The 14,425-nt window shown below is 42.1% G+C and overlaps 1 protein-coding gene across 1 annotated transcript; it reads right to left on the reverse strand.

Annotated features, from left to right (window-relative positions):
- Positions 1 to 4,149: 4,149 nt before the first annotated feature.
- On the reverse strand, positions 4,150 to 6,878 carry OTUD1 (OTU deubiquitinase 1). Its single transcript, XM_073229098.1, has one exon. It carries the CDS (start codon positions 6,443 to 6,445, stop codon positions 5,000 to 5,002), a length of 1,446 nt encoding a protein of 481 aa, XP_073085199.1. The 5' UTR covers positions 6,446 to 6,878; the 3' UTR covers positions 4,150 to 4,999.
- Between the last annotated feature and the right edge of the window lie 7,547 nt (positions 6,879 to 14,425).

The following is a 14,425-nucleotide window of genomic DNA, read 5'->3' on the forward strand; positions in this document are numbered from 1 at the left end:
AGCTAACTAAGAATTTCCTGATTGTACTCTTCCACTTTTCACTCCTATTACTTCACTAGTACAGCTCAAATTTCACCGTAAGAAACAAGAAGTGTGAATGTTTCCTGTTTGTCATTAGAGCTGAAAGCCTTATTTGAGTTTATTTTACAAATTGGCTGCACAAGTGTTACATGACACATGGGTATAAATTCCCTTCACAATTAACTGTTTTGCACATCACCTTTCCGTACCTTGATAAGCTAGGAAATACAACCACATAGTCCATTGTTAAAATCATTCAGAAAACTTCTAATCTAAGTGGAACATTCTTTAGACTCAATCATCCTGCAAGCATGCATCAGTGGGGCTCCTCTCTGTACATGGCCAACCTCCTTGGCATCAGCACTTGCTAAAACCGTCCCAGGTCAAAGTATAAAATGTTGCCGCAGGGAGGTGGGAGGTGGGAGGTGAGAGGGTTTTACTTTAACTGCTTTAAAGTATTAAATGCACATATCCCACTGGAATGTTTTTTGTCATTGTCTAAGTTCTAATTGTCAGCAAATTAATGCAGGGTGTCTATTCAATCTATCAACCATTTTAATCAACAGGAGCAAAAAGTACATTTTTTTCTAGAAAAGGGAAGGCTAGGTTGAGGAAGACTAACTTATTTACCCAATGTAAACACAATTAATACAAATTCATTAAGGAACTACTAGGGAGAGGAAATTCAAAAGTGAGCAGTCACTAGGACAACATTTTATATATTGTTCCTTCTTAAGAAACGCAGGGCTTGTGTGAAGGCCAGATTTTCAAGATATTTCTGATATACTAAAGAACATTTGTAGTAGACTTGTGTATGTATGCTGTGATTTGGAGTCTTCATCAAAAACCTGTGTGGGTAAAATTGTAACATTTCCAGAATATCTTACCTGGTTTTAGTACATCTGCGTATCAGTAGGTGTTCAGAGGTGAAAAGAAGTATGACTTTAGTTCATTTGCATCATTCCTCAGGGGTGGAGAGAAGTTCTCCATATCAATGGGTAATTACCTGGGCAACAGAGGGCTTATCTGTACCTGAGAGGTGAGGGGGAGGGCCGGTTTTGCTTCTGCTGGAGCAGGAAAGAGAGAAGGCCCCAGACCAGTTTGTAAGCAATAAACAGATTTTAAACTTAATTTCTCCCTTTGACTGATTTCAGTTTTAGACATATTTTGCCCCAGGATTTCCTTTCCCTGGACTTACAACCTGATATTTGAATTACTTTATAATGAGTATATTTTGGTGGCCTGGAAAACTTTAAATACAAGTGTACATAAGCAAGAGGAAGGTGAGAGCAAGGCACATACTATAAAGGATTGCATCTGAGGTTTAGTATAGCTGACCCAACCTGTTTTGTTTTAATATGCCAGTGCGCAAACGCAGAGGTCCTTTAATCAGACAAATTCAACATTTCTAGGATACCACCAAAGAACGCAAAAAAGAAGACAAAGATGAATGAGGCACTCTGGTTAACCAAAATCTGAAGTTTGAGCACATTACTCATAGCCGAGCATCCCAATCTTGAATCAGAAACTCATTTCCTATTATCTTAGTCAATGTTGACAAGCATGTGTGTTAGTGTCATAGGAAATCATGATGGGGAATTAGGGCTGGGAAGTGACAATGGTGAGAGGAACAACCAGAAGGTGAGGAGACAGGAAAGTATAAAACACAAAGATTAAAAGTCCCAGCATTCAAGGACCCTTTGAAGGACAAAGGTACTGTCACACCTCAGCAATTGTCAAGGCTTCACAGCCATATAGTCATGCCTTCATGAGAGCCCTAAATCATTAAGGGAAGACTAAAGTATATTCAGTTATCTTACAAAGGCAAATTAAGTGTGCCACAGATTACAGAATTTTATCAAAAGCAGTTACTTTACATTTTACTCATATATGAACCATTCAATTATTTAGAATATTCACTTGTGAGAAACTAGGCTAAAATTTTACTAGGAGTAATCCATTGACAGGGAGTTAGCTTTGTGACCTTTACTCATAGACAAACTGTCACTGACCTAGTTAATAGTAGGAGGAATACACTGATTTTTTCCCCCATAGATCTATTCTAGTCTGATCCATACTTCTTGCCCAGGGCCCATTGACTTATGAGCATGCAGCCAGCACTATTGAACACAGCAGTCCTAAAGCATACTGGAAATCTGTTCAACATTTCCTTCACAACCAGGCTGTAGAAAGAAAACCTCACAAAAGTAGGAATTGCTATAGACTGGACTTGGGGTGGTCCTAAAGCCAAGTCAGAGCAAGTTCCTATGCACACACAAGGCAACCCCTGCAATATCGCTTCAGACTAATGGAAGACCTATTTAAAAAAATTTTTCTTAGTTCACTTCTCAGGATGTTTAGATGACACAAAGGTAAAAACATTAATAAGTTTTGGTTTCAAAGCATATTTTTTCCATGATAGAACTCAATCCTTTAGAATCTTTTTATAACCCTACTTCAGTTTAAAATGCTCAGAATTATTGTGAGAATTCCCAGTAATTTTAAAGTCAGGTCATTTTTATTTCAATTTCACATCCTCCAACAAATGTTCTTCAAAGCTCCCATTTCCCTTCAATTCCTTCCTTCAATCAACAAATATTTACTGAGTACTTATTCTGCTAGGTACAGGGTTGGAACCCAAGGATTCAATAGGGAATATAATACAGTGCATTTGGGGAATGGAATGGAACGGAATACCATCTAGCTTCTCAGTACCTCTGAGTTATAGACACTCCAGGAATGCAAAAAAAGAAAGACAAGGTCTGGACTTATGATTTCATGTGAAACTGTTAAATGCGAACATGTTACTGCATCTTAAGTATAAATCCTTTAATTACCAGTACATTTACCTACATATTAAATTATATGTCCAAAAGTTTATATTCTATTTTCATTCTCTAATGCTTTTCCTTCATATGAGCACATTGAGTACTAAGGTAAAATTTTATGGTTTAACTTACCTTAGGGAAAGAAGAAAAATACATAAAATAAATTTTATTGAAGTAGTGAGATTACCTCAAGATCTTCTTTCAGTACAAAGATTAGGAAGAAAACATTGCAACATGGGACTATTTACCCTGGCTGAGGCTGACCAATGCTGATGTCAAGGAACCCCAAGGCATTTCCTCTCCTCCACAGACTGTAGTTTCTAAGAAAAGGCTTTGTGCCTCATGAAAATTTTGTCATATAAAGGACATGGATTCCAAGTTTAGAAAAATGAAATTATAGAATCACATGTACATGGTTTGTGCCCCTTATCCGTAGTGGTTTATTACTCAGTCAGGTTAAGTATACTAAAATGAGTTTATCTTAAGAGAAAAAAAATGACTGGAAAATGAAAAGGTTCAAGAATTGCATTTTTTGCCATAAAGTTGAAGCATTCTGCCATTTTAGTTTTAAATGAAACAGTAATCAAACAAATCACACTATTAGTTATTTGTATCATAGTTTTAATCTATGTACCACTTTAATAAAATTTTCAAGTTAATAGTATGATTTTCATACTAATTTACCTAAAAACACCACAGTTGTACTTAGATTTTATCTTCCCCCCATCATTCTATGGAGGAGTGACCTCTAAAGAAATTTTAGCTCACAACATTGACAGTTTTGAGCTTCTTAGCTTCAAGAGTAACTGATGGAATTGTTGAATAAATCTGTTTACTGTAAGTAAGACTTAACCACATTTCCAGCTCTTCAACTGCTCAAGTCTCCAGTAACCCAGAACTGTACTAGTGCTAATATATAAAACTGGCATGGCAGTAGAGAATACTGAAGCTAAGAGTGATAAATCCTACATTTCTTTTTCAAAAATCTAAGCCACAGGAAGAGGATGAGAAAGACATAATCAAACCTTTTGGCAAGACAATTGAAAAAACATGCTGCATGTCATACACCCTTAGGATCCATTTAATTTTAGTTAAACATATCACCCTTGTGAATCTAAATTAAGGACTTGGGACGTTAATTTGAAAATGAAACACAGAGGAGCCCTTACAGCTTTGGCAAATTGTCTTTCCTTGATAACCAATGCCATCCTTCCAAGTATGTGGTTAAGCAATCAACTCAAGCTCAGATAGGTGTGTCTATAACCATGATGTCTACACAATCAACTGAAGAGCAAAAAAGTCCAAACTAGCTGTTTTTATTCTGCAATAAACATGCCCAGCATTACATATACAAGAGCCCTTCTGAACAAAATCTGGTAACACATCTTAAAATTGAGGCCTGACTGGATAAAAATTAGAGCACTGCTTTGGTTACTCTTAAAACATTAAAATCTGTGTTGAGTGTGTAGAACACAAAACTATGATATTTAATTAGACATGCTAGTTAACACAATACTTGCACTTCCCTTATCATTAGCCAATAGGTACCTCTGTAGTTTTAGACAGGAATTGTAATTAGAAATAATGAGAACAATTTCCTGAGTTACTCCACTTTTAAAATTATATTTCACTGAGACTTATTGTTTGAAATTACTAATGATCATCCCATGTCACATGAGAATTTATAAACCCATTCCCATAATTCTGTGACACCTTTTCACGTGGACAAAGTTAAAGTTGTAAGAAATGTTCCTGCAGAAGTCACTTTACAATTTAAAAACCACTTTAGCCAAACGGACATTATAAAAGTAAAACTATGCATTTATTCATTCATTCCACGAGCTGAGAATTGCTCTATTGTACAAATACAGTATTGTACAAAAAAATCACAAAATGTTACAAAATAAAAAAGTACAAACTGCATTACTTAATAAATATGACCTAAAGTAGTTAAAGTGAAAATGAGATCAGTTTTGGGTTGGGAACATCGTTTGACCCAGCAAACCATACAAACTCTGTTTACAGACTGTTTACATAATACAGGGCAATCCTATTTTGCCTTTTGAATGAATTTAAAGGGAACAGAATATTAAGACAGTATTCTTCTGCTAAAAACTACCCGCCAAAGTTGACTGGCGGCATGAAACACTTCAAGAGAATGCATTTTGTTCAATATACATTTTGGACAGGGATATAGCCATGGACTTGGCAAGTTCTTCATCGCGTTTTCTTTGCACTTGAGTCTGCTTGCACCAGTTGTCATACTCCGGATTAGGATACGAGTGATCAAACACGGCATCATAATGTCCATTACTGAGCCAACTGAGCCAAATACTAGGCCTTAGGGAATCCTCTGGGCCCAAATAGTGAATCATGGTAGACACTGTGGGGCTCTCCAACCTCCCTCCAGTTGTTAAGTGTATATTCACATTCAGCATCTGCCCCATGGCCAGCAACTCGGGGTACCCGGCCCATGCCCCGTCTTGAGCAGCAGCGATGATAAACTCCCCCACGTCGCCCTCAATCAGGGGGCTAAAGTGGTCCAGATGATCGGCGATATAGTGCACCGTCTCCTCCCTTAGCTCACGGTGCAGGCTCTGGTCCCCGTACACCGTCTTGCTGACCGCTCGGTAGAGGCAGTTGCCGTCGGGAATGATGTGAAATCGGTACTTGTTCCTCTGCCGCAGGTACTTGTCCTGCCTCTCCACCTCTGCCAGGTACAGGGCCAGTTTCTCGTCTCTGGCTTCCGACCTGGAGACGATCACCGCCGGGGCCGCGCTGTTCTGGAGGGCCTCGCTGCTCCGCGCCGGGGACGCCTGGGCCTCCAGGTCAGGCCGTCGAGCCTCGTTTGCGCCGGGAGGGTCTCCGCGGTCGACGGCCCTCTCCCAGCCCCGCAAGCTCCTCTCCGCAGGGTGCTCCTCGCCCCACCGGCCGGGGCTGGGCTCCGCGCTCCCCGGGGGCGGCGCGCGGCCCCGGTGCTTGTCGGCCACCAGGGCCTGGCGGTGCTCGCTCAGTCGGAAGTTTCGGTCGGGCCCCTCCAGGGCCGCGTCCAGGCCCGCGGGCTCGGAGCAGTCGGGCCGCAACAGCTCCTCCAGGAGCCAGGCGGAGGAGCCCCGCCGCGGCGGGACGGGTGCGCCGGGAGCGGGGGAAAGCAGGAGGCAGCGGCCGCGCGAGGCGGCGGGCGCCGCAGCGCCAGGCTCAGGCCCGTGCAGCAGCAGCCGGTCGGCGCCCAGGGCCCTCACGGTGATCTGCGCCGTAGACGTATAGTGCGGCGGCAGCGGCGGCTTGCAGGACCCCCCGGGCGGGCCGGCGGCGGCCGCGGCGGGAGCGGCGGCCCCGGACACCATCTCGAAGCAGGAGGAGAAGGCGGGCATCTTGGCGGCGGGGGCGGCGGCTTCCCTGGGCTCGGCTGCCGCGGCAGGCTGGCACTCACCGGTCTCAGGCTCCGGCGAACCGCTGGCGGGTCCCGGCGGCTGCAGAGAGACCTTGAAAGGGGCGGGGGTGGCAGAGGCGGCGGCGGGAGGAGCGGAAGCTGCGGTCGTGGGCCCCGGTCCGCCGGCTGGGTAGTGGGTGCAGACGCTGCTGTAGAGCTGCATGTCCCTGCCCGCCGCTCGGCCCCTTATAGGCGCGGCGAGCCCCAGCGAAGGGGACACACCCTCCGGGCCCGGGGGGGCGCCGGCCGGGCGCGATGACCCAGTGCCCCTAGAATAGAAATGACCGAAGGGCCACCGGCCGCCAGCGCGTCCAGAGCCGCAAATAGAGCCCGGGTCCCCGCCAAATTCCTGCTGCGCCACAGCGCGCTGTGGGGGCAGGGAGGGGACGCGCGCTCGACCCCTGCCGGCGCGCTCGGCCGGCAGACCCCGGGCGCCGTGCCCGCTACGGAGGCTCCGGCCCGCGGTGGCCGCTGGGGACTCTCAGAGGAAGCAGCCCGCCCCGCTGGAGCGCGTACCGCCGGCGAAGAGCAATGCCAGGCGCGCCGAGAGGCCGGGAGGCGGGGCCGCGGTTGTTTACCTCCGGCCGTGCGGCGGCGTCACGTGGGCCCGCTGGAATGCGCGGCTTGTCGGGGCGCCCCATTCAACCGCGCGACTGGCCCCGCTTCTGCCCCGCCCCGCCCTGTGCGATGACGTCATCGGCGCGGTCCGCGGGCGGGAGAGCAGCTGGACTCCGCGGCCTGCGCGGTGCGGTGATTCCTGGCGGCGGCCTTGCTAGGTCGCAGGTTTGGGCGCTGCCGCTTGCGACCGCGGACTGGATCGCTGCTCGGGGACCAGAAGGCGGTAAAAGTGTGCGCTCCGTAGGGAGCTGCGGGCTCCCTATGGAGGACGGAGCACTGCCTTAAAACCTGCTCGGACTCTACGTGGTCAGGGCACCACTGCCTTCTCTTTGATTCAGTTCTTTGGACTAAAATGTTAACGTAGAGTGACGCCCCTGACCTCCTCCGAAACTTGCTGCCTTGCTAAACCGAAACCAACTTTTCTGCACCCCTAACCCACGCCCGATAGTACATACATGATTTGGGCAATAGAAGTCCTTCAAACACCTTTTAGAAATGCCAGGTGCCTAATCGTCTTGGGCCTTTAGAAATTAGGTGTAGCCGTTAATCAGAGGTCAGAGGCAAAGAAGGAGGTCGCGATGCATTACAAAGCCAGCTAGTGTATTGAAAACCGTTCTACTCAACTGTGCTAATTGTACCCTCTTTGCAAACGAAAGCCAGAATATTCATATGGTCAGCCATGTGCAGACTTTAAAGCAAGTAGCTTTTGCTATATTATGAGCTTCAATCAAATGCTAAAATTAACAGGCCGTAAACATCAAATGGAGCCTGGAAGCTATCCTACCTTTTGAAGGTGGGGAAATAGTCTTGGGAAAATAACTATAAATTATGGTATACCTTACCCCCGTCCTTCTTGGGATCATAAAGTCCATGAATGAAAAGACCTTGTCTTATTCATTTTCAGTCTGGTGAGAGGAAATCCTGGGGCAAAATACCTCTAAAAACCGAAATCAGTCAAAGGGAGAAATAAAGTTTAAAACCCCTTTATTGTGTACAAACTTCAGTCCAGGGCCGTCGCTCTCGGCTCTGCTCCTGAAGAAGCAAGCAAACAAGCAAGCAAGCCCCTCCCTTAAAACTCTCAGGTTCAGACCCGCCCTCCGTTGTCCATGTAAATTACACATTGATATGGAGATGAACTTCTCTCCCCCTCTGAGGATGTGAAAATGCACTAAAGCCAGGCGAGATACTCTGGAAATGTTACAATTTTACTCACATTCATTATTATAGTTACATCCCCTAGCACAGTGCCTGGCACTAGTTGAAACTGATTAATATTTATTTATTTATTTGTTTGTTTGTTTGTTTGTTTGTTTGTTTGTTTGTTTAATGTAAAATGAGTGAACTTATGATTCTGGTCTCCTGAGCTGGCCATGCTTTTTACTTTGCCATGGCTGGATGGAGGAGGCAAGGGGGTGCCTGGAAGGATCCCAGCAGTGGCCCCTTGCTAGGGTCACTCCTACCTCTTAGGTGAATCATCTCAGGACAAGTTTACCTTTCTAACCATCTTTTTAACTTCTGGCAACTACTCCCACGACTCACTAGAAAAGAGAAATTACTTAGATCTCATCACTGCTTTTTGGGGTGTCTGTTGCTCTATGTTAAGCACTTCACACTGAATTCTACCTTTAGCCTTTCAATAGCTGGTGTTTTAAAATAGACAAGGCAATTAACAATAAAATAATCCTGAAATAATATTTACCGAGTCTCCCAATTTGTGCCTAGCAGAGCTAGCATTGACGCCTAGCAGGCTATAAGGAAACTATTAAAACTTAAATCCTAAACCAAGAATGCATTTTAATGGGGTGGAGTAAACACCGGGGAAAAAAAATAACACAGAGTACACAGAGAACCGGCCAGGTCTGATAGATAATAACTAGGAACAAACAGTTATAAACAAAGATGTGAAGATTCAAAACTTTAACATACATAAAATATTCTTTTAGTTTGTGGGGGTGGGGTGGCCTTTGCAAGACTGCATCCTCACTATGAGAATCAGTTTCCCTCGTGTCAATCTGGAAAGTCTTTCTGGAGGAAATGATAGTTCAGGAAACTCAAAGCAGGAACGATTGCCAGCCTTGGAAATGGGAGGTGTTTTCTGCCCTTGGTGTCTACCAAGAAGGCAAGGCCTTGCAAGTGATAGCAAAAAGATTAGGGTGATAAAGAGAGAGGCAAATCTGATTCATTGATACTACATCTGAGAAGAATTCCTAATGATTCCAGTCTGGAAAATCATCTGTGCAGCATATTTTGGTGCTGTGAAGAAAACTGGCAGTAGTTTAAGAAAATAGGATTCTAAAGCACAATTGCATAAGTATTGAGTAGTCTAGAAAAACAGGAAATTTCAGCAGCTATCAAGCAAAAGGTAGCAAAAAGACAACAAATAGGTTAAAACAAAGCTAAACTAAAAGGACAAGGCATTTAATCAATGAATATTTGTTGAGAATGAAGTATGCTCCTGCTATGGTGCCAATTACAGTGGATTCAGAAGCAGATCCTGTCATGCGGCCCAGGCATCAGAAACCTAGTCACCAAAAGCGTAGCAACTTTATATAGGACCAGTTGTGGCATGTGTTTTGAAAGTACATATTGTAAGATAAATTTTAGCCCAAATAAGCAGGCGAAAAGAGGCAACAAAGGGCCAGGTAGTTTATTTGAATGCCACTCCCGGGTGATGTTCTGCGGTCTAGGTACTACAGGCCGGGGAAGTCACACCCAGTCAGGGAGGTGGAGGCTTATAAGGGATTAGGAGGGGGAGGAGTGGGCAAGCTATCCTAGCGGGTGTGGAGAGGTATGATTGGTGAAAGGTGACATAATAGACAACTAGAAACTTTTTTTCCTCCCAAGAGGGAGGAGGCTGACATCCAGTCTTAGTTGGCACATCAGAAGGATGGAATTCAGGAAGAGCTGTCCCCTTTCCATATAAGGCATGGACCTTGGGGTCTGGTCTGTTCTCCTCCTCTGGCATCTCTCTGTTCTGTTTGCATGTCCTTGTTTTTCCTTCCTCCAGCCTAACACATATATCTAAATCCCATCATCTCTTAGCAACATACCTTTAAAAACAACAAAATTCCCAAACTCTTCCCCTCCCCACAAAATAAAATCTTTAATAATGCAAACATTCATCCTATTCACTAACTAAATAATCATTCCTGTATAAACCTAGTATGAAAACAATCTTGAAAAAGAAAGCTAGAGGACACAAGCTTTCCAATTCAAAACGTACTACAAAGCTATAATTATCAGACCATTGCGGTACTGGCATGAAGATAAACATATAAATCAATGGACTAAAATTGAGAATCCAAAAATAGATCTATATTCACAATCAATTGACTCTGAAAAGGTGCCAAGAAAATTCAGTGGGAGAATCAATAGTCTTTTCAACAAATGGTTCTAGGACACTTGGATATCTACATATGAAAGAATGAAGCTGGACCCCCTACATCACAACATATACAAAAACTAACTCAAAATGGATCAAATATAAGATCTAAAGCTATCAAACCCTTAGAAGAAATTAGGGGAAAATTTCAGTGCTTACAGATTAGGCAATGGTTTCTTAGATGTGAAACCAAAAGCACAAATGACAAAAGGAAAAAACAGGTGAATTGGATTTCATCAGAACCAGAAACTTTCTGCTTCAATGGACACCCTGAAAAAGAGGAAGAGACAAACTGGAGAATGAGAAACTATGTAAATAAATCATATATTTAATCAAGGAATTTGATATAAAGATTTAAAGATATCTTAAAGTCTTACAGTTAAAGAATAAAGGCAACCCAGTTTTTTAAATGCACAAATAATTTGAACAGACATTTCTCCACAGAAGATACACAATCACCCAGCACATGAAAAAACAGTCAACATCAGTCGTTAGAGAAATGTTAAACAAAATTCACAGTGACATACATGAGACACCCATAGGATGGCTATAATAAAAAAGAAAGACAATAGCAAGTGTTGACAAAAATGTCGAGAAATTAGAACCCTTATACATTGCTTGTGGGGTTTTAAAAGAGTACAGACATTTTTTTATTAAGGTATCATTGATATACACTCTTATGAAGGTTTCACATGAAAAACATGTGGTTACTACATTCAACCATATTACCAACTGCCCCCAATACCACATTGAAGTCACTGTCCATCGGTGTAGTAAGATGCCACAAAGTCACTATTTGTCTTCTCTGTGCTACACTGTCTTCCCCATGATCCCCCCAATACCATATGTACTAATCATAATACCCCTCAATCCCCTCTCTCTCCCTTGCCACCCACCCTCCCCTTTGGTAACCACCTGCCCCTTCTTGGAGTCTGTGAGTCTGTTGCTATTTTGTTCCTTCAATTTTGCTTGTTGGTATACTCCACAAGTGAGGGAAATCATTTGGTACTTGTCTTTCTCCACTTGGCTTATTTCACTGAGCATAATACCCTCCAGCTCCATTGATGTTATTGCAAATAGTAGGATTTGTTTCTTTCTTATGGCTGAATAGTATTCCATTGTGGATGTGTACCACCTATTCTTTATCCATTCATCTACTGATGGACCCTTAGGTTGCTTCCATATCTTGGCTATTGTAAACATAGGGGTGCATGTGTCTTTTTGAATCTGAGAACTTGTATTCTGTGGGTGATATCCTAGGAGTGGAAATCCCAGGTCAAATGGTATTTCTACTTTTAGTTTTTTGAGGAACCTCCACATTGCTTTCCATAATGGTTGAACTAGTTAACATTCCCACCAGCAGTGTAGGAAGGTTCCCCTTTCTCTGCATCCTCGCTAGCATTTGTTGTTCTTAGTCTTTTTTATGCTAGCCATCCTAACTGGTGTGAGGTGATATCTCATGGTGGTTTTAATTTGCATTTCCCTGATGATTAGCAATGTGGAGCATCTTTTCATATGCTTGTTGGCCGTATGAATTTCTTCTTTGGAAAATTGTCTGTTCATATCCTCTGCCCATTTTTTTAATAAGGTTATTTGTTTCTTGGTTGTTGAGGCATGTGAGTTCTTCTTATATTTTGGATGTTAACTCTGTCTCGGATGTGTCATTTACAAATATATTCTCCCATATTGTAGGATGCCTTTTAGTTCTGCTCATGGTGTGCTTTGCTGTACAGAAGCTTTTTAGCATGATGTAGTCCCTTTTGTTCATTTTTGCTTTTGTTTCTCTTGAACAAGGAAGGTATTCAGTAAAAAGTTGCTCATGTTTATATTGAAGAGATTTTTGCCTATGTGATCTTCTAAGAGTTTTATGGTTTCATGACTTACATTCAGGTCTTTGATCCATTTTGAGTTTACTTATGTGTATGAAGTTAGACTATAATCCAGTTTAATTCTCTTGCATGTAGCTTTCCAGTTTTGCCAACACCAGTTGTTGAAGAGACTACCATGTCCCCATTGTATCTCCATGGCTCCTTTATTGTATATTAATTGACCATATATGCTTGGGTTTATACCTGGGCTGTCTATTCTGTTCCATTGGTCTATGGGTCTGTTCTTGTGCCAGCACCAAATTGTCTTGATTACTGTGGCTTTGTAGTAGCACTTGAAGTTGGGGAGCGAAAACCCCCAGCTTTAATCATCCTTCTCAGGATTGCTTTGGCTATTCAGGGTCTTTTGTGGCTCTATATGGATTTTAGAACTATTTGCTCTTCATTCAAGAATGCCATTTGTGTTTTGAAAGGGATTGCACTGAACCTGTAGATTGCTTTAGATAAGATGGCCATTTTGACAATGTTAATTCATCCTATTTATGAGCATGGGATGTGTTTCCATTTATTGGTATCTTCCTTAATTTCTCTCATGAGTATCTTGTAGTTTTCAGGATATAGGTCTTTCACTTCCTTTGTTAGATTTATTCCTAGGTGTTTTATTCTTTTGGATGCAATTGTGAATGGAATTGTTTTCCTGATTTCTCTTTCTGCTAGTTCATCATTAGTGTATAGGAATGCTACAGATTTCTGTGTATTAATTTTGTATGATGCAACATTGCTGAATTCAGGTATTAGATCTAGTCTAGTAGTTTTGGAGTGGATTCCTTAGGATTTTTTATGTACAATATCATGTCATATGCCAACAGTGAGAGTTTCACTTCTTCTTTACCAATCTGGATGCCCTTTATTTCTTTGTGTTGTCTGATTGCCATGGCTTGGACCTCAAGCACTATGTTGAATCAAAGTGGGAGAGTGGGCATCCTTGTCTTGTTCCCGATCTTAAAGGAAAAGCTCTCAGCATCTTGCTGTTAAGTATAATGTTGGCTGTGAGTTTGTCCTCCACACCCATTCTGTTGAGAAGAGTTTTTTGTCATGAATGGATGTTCAAATTTGTTGAATGCTTTTTCAGCATCTATGGAGATGATCATGTGGTTTTTGTCCTTTTTTTTGTTGATGTGGCAGATGATGCTGATGGATTTTCGAGTATTGTACCATCCTTGGATCCCTGGAATAAATCCTACTTGATCATGATGAATCATCTTTTTGATGTATTTTTGTATTTGGTTTGCTAATATTTTGTTGGGTATTTTTGCATCTATGTTCATCAGGGATATTGGTCTTTAATTTTCTTTTTGGGGGGTATCTTTGCTGGTTTTGATATTAGAGTGATACTGGCCTCATAGAATGAGTTTGGAACTATTCCCTCTTCTTCCACTCTTTGGAAAACTTTAAGGAGAATGGGTATTAGGTCTTCACTAAATGTTTGATAAAATTCAGCGGTGATGCCATCTGGTCCAGGCATTTTGTTCTTAAGTAGTTTTTTGATTACCAATTCAATTTCGTTGCTGGTAATTGGTCTGTTTAGATTTACTGTTTCTTCCTTGATCAGCCTTGGAAGGTTATATTTTTCTAGAAAGTTGCCTGTTTCTTCTAGGTTATCCAGTTTGTTATCATATAATTTTTCACAGTATTCTCTAATAATTCTTTGTATTTCTGTGATGTCTGTAGTGATTCTTCCTTTCTCATATCTGATTCTATTTATGTGTGTAGACTCTCTTTTTTTCTTGATAAGTCTGGCTAGGGGTTTATCTATTTTGTTTATTTTCTCAAAGTACCAGCTCCTGCTTTCATTGATTCTTTCTATTGTTTTATTCTTCTCAATTTTATTTATTTCTGCTCTAATCTTTACTATGTCCCTCCTTGTGATGACTTTGGGCCTCATTTGTTCTTCTTTTTCTAGTTTCATTAATTGTGAGTTTAGACTGTTCACATGGAACTGTTCTTTCCTGAGGTAGGCCAGTATTGCAATATAGTTCCCTCTTAGAACAGCCTTCACTGTGTCCCACAGATTTTTCAGTGTTGAATTATTGTTGTCTTTTGTCTCCATATATTGTTTGATCTCTGTTTTTATTTGGTCATTGATCCATTGGTTATTTAGGAGAATGTTGTTAGGCCTCCATGTGTTTGTGGGATTTTTCATTTTCTTTGCATAATTTATGTCTAGTTTCATACTTTTGTGGTCTGAGAAACTGGTTGGTACAATTTCAGTCATTTTTTATTGAATGAGGCTCTTTTTTGTGGCCTAGTATATGAT

The sequence above is a fragment of the Manis javanica genome, chromosome 2 (assembly GCF_040802235.1).
Source record: "Manis javanica isolate MJ-LG chromosome 2, MJ_LKY, whole genome shotgun sequence".
Taxonomy (NCBI): Eukaryota; Metazoa; Chordata; class Mammalia; order Pholidota; family Manidae; genus Manis; species Manis javanica.

Coding starts and splice junctions, on each gene's coding strand:
- OTUD1 (XM_073229098.1), bottom strand. CDS start 6,445: ATGCAGCTCTACAGCAGCGTCTGCACCCACTACCCAGCCGGCGGACCG.